The sequence below is a fragment of the Otolemur garnettii genome, unplaced genomic scaffold (genome assembly GCF_000181295.1).
Source record: "Otolemur garnettii isolate 467f Iridium unplaced genomic scaffold, OtoGar3 scaffold00173, whole genome shotgun sequence".
In the NCBI taxonomy this organism is placed as follows: domain Eukaryota; kingdom Metazoa; phylum Chordata; class Mammalia; order Primates; family Galagidae; genus Otolemur; species Otolemur garnettii.
In genome coordinates this window covers 1,418,425-1,422,944 of record NW_003852568.1, presented here as the reverse complement: position 1 = coordinate 1,422,944, position 4,520 = coordinate 1,418,425, and the positions used below count along the sequence as shown (strand labels likewise).

At 40.7% G+C, this 4,520-nt stretch overlaps 1 protein-coding gene across 1 annotated transcript in view; it reads left to right on the top strand.

The window, feature by feature from the left end:
• UGGT1 (UDP-glucose glycoprotein glucosyltransferase 1) overlaps positions 1-4,520 on the top strand; it is a 114,460-nt gene that overhangs the window by 45,836 nt on the left and 64,104 nt on the right. Inside the window, exons 13-14 of the mRNA XM_003800346.3 lie at positions 745-864; positions 2,629-2,714. Coding sequence (XP_003800394.1) covers positions 745-864; positions 2,629-2,714 — 206 coding nt within the window. The remainder of the gene's footprint in view (positions 1-744; positions 865-2,628; positions 2,715-4,520) is intronic.

Genomic DNA, 4,520 nt, shown 5'->3' with positions numbered 1-4,520 from the left:
CCCGCCACAACACCTGGCTATTTTTTGGTTGCAGCCATCATTGTTGTTTGGCGGGCCCAGGCTAGATTTGAACCTGCCACCTTAGGTGTATGTGGCTGGCGCCTTAGCCACTTGAGCCACAGGCACTGAGCCGCAGGCCTTAAATTCTTGACCCCTTTCCATTTCCTATACACATTTCCTATAGGTTGCTTGGCTTTTCTGTTGATGTTAGACTTCTACCCATATTCTTGGGACTAGTCCTTAAGTTTTATAGGTTGGTATCTTTATTCTCTGATTTGTCTGTTAGTCACTCATTTTTCTATTTGATCTTTATATCTTTAAAAATAGTCTTGTCCCATGTAATTCTTCTTTTTATTTTATTTTATTTTATTTTATTTATTTATTTATTTATTTTTTTGAGGCAAAGCCTCAAGCTATCCCCCTGGGTAGAGTGCTGTGGCATCACAGCTCACAGCAACCTCTAACTCCTGGGTTCAAAGGCGTCTCCTGCCTCAGCCTCCCAAGTAGCTAGGACCGCAGGGGCCCACCACAACGCCGAGCTATTTTTTGTTTGCAGCTGTCACTGTTGTTTTTGGCGGGCCTGGGCTGGAATTGAACCCGCCACCTTAGGTGTATGTGGCTGGTGCCTTAGCCACTTGAGCCACAGGCGCCGAGCCCCATGTGATTTTTCGTAACATAATTGAAGTATTACTGCATATTTCACTAACTGGTGACTAAAATACGTGCATGCATGTTTTTTTGTAGTGGGTCAACAACCTGGAGGTTGATAGCAGATATAATTCGTGGCCTTCTAGTCTACAAGAGTTGCTTCGCCCTACCTTTCCTGGAGTTATCCGGCAGATAAGGAAGAACTTACACAATATGGTAAGTAAAACTTCTTACTGTCTGGCTGTGAACCTGTCTCTCCGTGCCCTCTCCCCTGCCTATTTGTTATATGTAGAGTGTTCGTTTCTCTCCTTTACTAGCTGCTTCCCTCCACCGCCGCCACCGCCACATATGCTCCATACTCAATCTGGAAGGGCTCTGGGTTGCACTGATGGTGTGTATGGCCGTGAGATGTCGTAGCAGCATTGTAGCCCCCACTGATGTGTGAAGACATCCTCTCATCTTTAGCCTAAGAGTTTTTAGACGGGATGTTTTAGGTCTTTTTTGGTTTGTTTTTAAATTTTAAGACTTTATATCTTTCATAGCAGTTTAAGGTTCATAATAATGTTTTAAAGTATTTTTCTGTTTTACTCAGGTGTATATTTTTGCTATATTTCTTTGATATCTTAATTCCTAAAATTTAATAGTTCAATTTAATCCTTTAAATAAGTGTTTTTTTGTCTGCTCATCTTATTCCTTCTTTTAGTGCTTTAGAAAGAGAGAAAGAGAGCAAGAAGGTTCTTATTTGGCCCTTTTTCCCTTCTAATTTCTGTCTCTTTCCTCACACAGTTGTGCAAGTGTTAGGGGCAGTTTAGTGCTAAGGTCCCCTTCCTCAGAATTTGTAGGGTAAACTGCCCTCTGCACTCTTTTTTTTTTTTTGCAGTTTTGGCCAGGGCCAGCTTTGAACCTGCCACCTCCGGTATATGGGGCTGGTGCCTGACTCCTTTGAGCCAGAGGCGCTGCCCACTTTTCTCACTCTTGAAACCACTTTTTTCCTTCCCACTCAAAATTGCAATTTCTTTTCCTCTTATCATATGTCTGAACTTTATTAAATGAAAGAATATCTGTAAGTTGCTTAGCATTTAATGAGTGCTTGTGTGCTGTCCTGATAGCTGTTATTACGCTCTAAGAGTTGAAATCTAAATAGTTAATTCAGAGATCCTCAAAAGTGAGCACCTGCCCTTCCTTTTGGCCGGAGATGCCATCTTCCGTAATTCACCAAATGATGAACACACAGGGAAAGAGAGAGGCACATGATGCATGTCCTGTAGGCCTTTTAGAAAGCACGGAGCTGTTCCTTTGGCCACATATATGCAAATCTACAAGGTGATATTGTAGACATCAAGGGAATGGGCGCTGTTCAAAGGGCATGCCACACAGATGTCACCATGGCAAAACAAGAAGAGTCTGCGGTGTTATCCAGCATTTTGTGAGCATTGTTGTAAACAAACAAGTAAGGACAGAATTCTTGCCAAGAGGATTAATGTTCGTATTGAGCCTATTAAGCACTCTGAGAGCCGAGGTAGCTTCTTCAAACATATGAAGGGAAATGATCAAGGAGAAAGATAACTGGGTTCAACTGAAGTGCAGCCTGAGCTCTACCCAGGGAAGTGCAGTCTCAGAACCAGTGGAAAGGAGCCTGAGCTGTTGGAACCTGTTCCCTATGAATTTATAACATAACAGGTGTAAAAAACAAAAAGGCTACTGTAAAAGTGTTTAAGAAAAAAAAAAAGGAAATGCATACCCAAAAAGGCAATCTGTTTTCTAAGGTAGGCGTGTCTCTAAAACTCGGCTTTTGTTTGGTATAGTAGAATAGCTCTTTGAACATAGAAGAGGGTGACTGTTATTTGTATAATGATTCTTTTATGGGGTTAAGAGTGGCTGGGAGAGATTGGTTTTATGTACAGTGACTAACAGTGTGTCTCTTGGCCCGGGGACCTTTGAGTAAACGCCGCTTCATGTGTTCCTTCCCTTTCCCCACAGGTTTTCATAGTTGATCCTGCACATGAGAACACAGCAGAGTTGATTAACACAGCTGAGATGTTCCTCAGCAATCATATCCCACTCAGGTAACGCTGGTATTGATTTGATGACACATTTAATTTAGCTGAGGTTTTGTTTGTCGTTCTAAAACACAGAACTGGTGCTACGGAATTGTAGGATAATTAATAGTGGGGATAGTTAATGGCAGTTTTATCTTCTGGTTGATATGAAGCCAGTATCTTTTGGGACTGAGAATTTGATTCTCAATGTGAATAGAAGCTTACCACCGCTGAATTATTAATGAGTAGCCCATGTAAAAATAGCATGTGGTCTCAGCTTGTTTCCCAGCGGAAAAGAGTTTCCCTGGGTTAGTGTCCACATCATAATACCTATTTCCACTTTCAGAAGAGATAGAGAGCTTTGCCAGTAACTTTTGTTAGACTGTCGAGGACTAAATGTTTACACAATCCTAGTGCTGCCAGATCTACCAGCAGGGTACTGAGTAGTGACTGGGTTTCCACTATTTCTTTTCTTAAGGCTTTACATGTAAGTGCTAAGATATTTTTGTTTACTCTCAATAATTTAGGTAGTTTTACATGTTGATGAAATTTGAATGCTTAGGAAATGAGAAAATAAAGAAGAGAACTCTTTAATCAATAAATATTACTGTGTGCTCCATGCCCAGCACTGAGCTAAAAGCTGTGGATAATTTATAAGCCCAGTTCCTACCTTCTTGGAAAACATCCTCTGCATACTTTTAAACACTTTGAGAAGATCCCTGGTCAAGTGCTGGGTTATGTCCTACTAGCTAGAAGTGCTTTAGAATTTCAGGGAAACGAAAAATTATTGATGGAAATATTTGGGATTCACAATAGTTTCATGAAGAAGGTGGATTTCAGATTGGCTTGAGGAAAATAGAGGGTTTTGATAGCTAGAAAAGCAGAGCTTTTTATTCTTATGAAACTTTCCTTACTGAACATAAGTACATCTGGTTAGATGGAAGAACATCCTCTCTGATTACAACCAGACCTATGTTTCAATTAATAGAGAAGTGCAAGAGTGCAAAAGAAGAAGTCAGGCCATTGCACACAGTTAGCACCAATTAAGTATTTATTGGATTGCGTTGGGGGACAGTGGGGCTTGTGGAAGGCATGTAAGAGTGTGAAGGTAGGTGACAAGAAGTCATTTGACCTCTTAGGCAACAGAGAAACATGCTGCAAGTGGTTGGTGGAGAACACAGGCAGACAGGCAGTTCTCGTACTCTTTGTATGAGCTCATGACGTCCTTTATTGAAGTGGAGAGGAGGGCACACATCTGAGGAACTCTCTCATGGCACTTACTGAGGGACTGGGCTCAGAAAATTATAAGTAGCTAAAAGAAAAATTCTAAAGCACTTTTTAGAAATTAGAAATCTTGGAAAGGGGTAGTTTGTGAGGAGATAAAGTTCTGATGATCTAATTAGATTTTAGCTCTTATGTTTGCTTGCATAAGAATATCCACATCCTTTCTACCCACAGCATAGCATGTATGATTTCTGTCATACGTGGGATTTTTGAAAACATAGACCATTTTTATCTAACAATAAAAATTTTTATCCCCATCTCTATCCCCACATACCTCCCCAGAGCTAACTGGTATTAACAGATTGATGTTTGATATAAATCTACTTGTGTTTTCTTTTTTTCTTTTTAGGTTACAACCTCTCTTTTTATTTTTACAACTTTTTTGGAGCCAGGCCCTTGTTCTGTCACTGAGGCTGGAATGCAGTGGCCCAATCATAGCTCATTATAACCTGGAACTCCTGGGCTCAATCAATCCTTCTGCCTATACGTCTCAGTTAGCTAGCACTATAGGGATGTGCCACTACGCATGGCTAATTTTTTCTTTTTTTG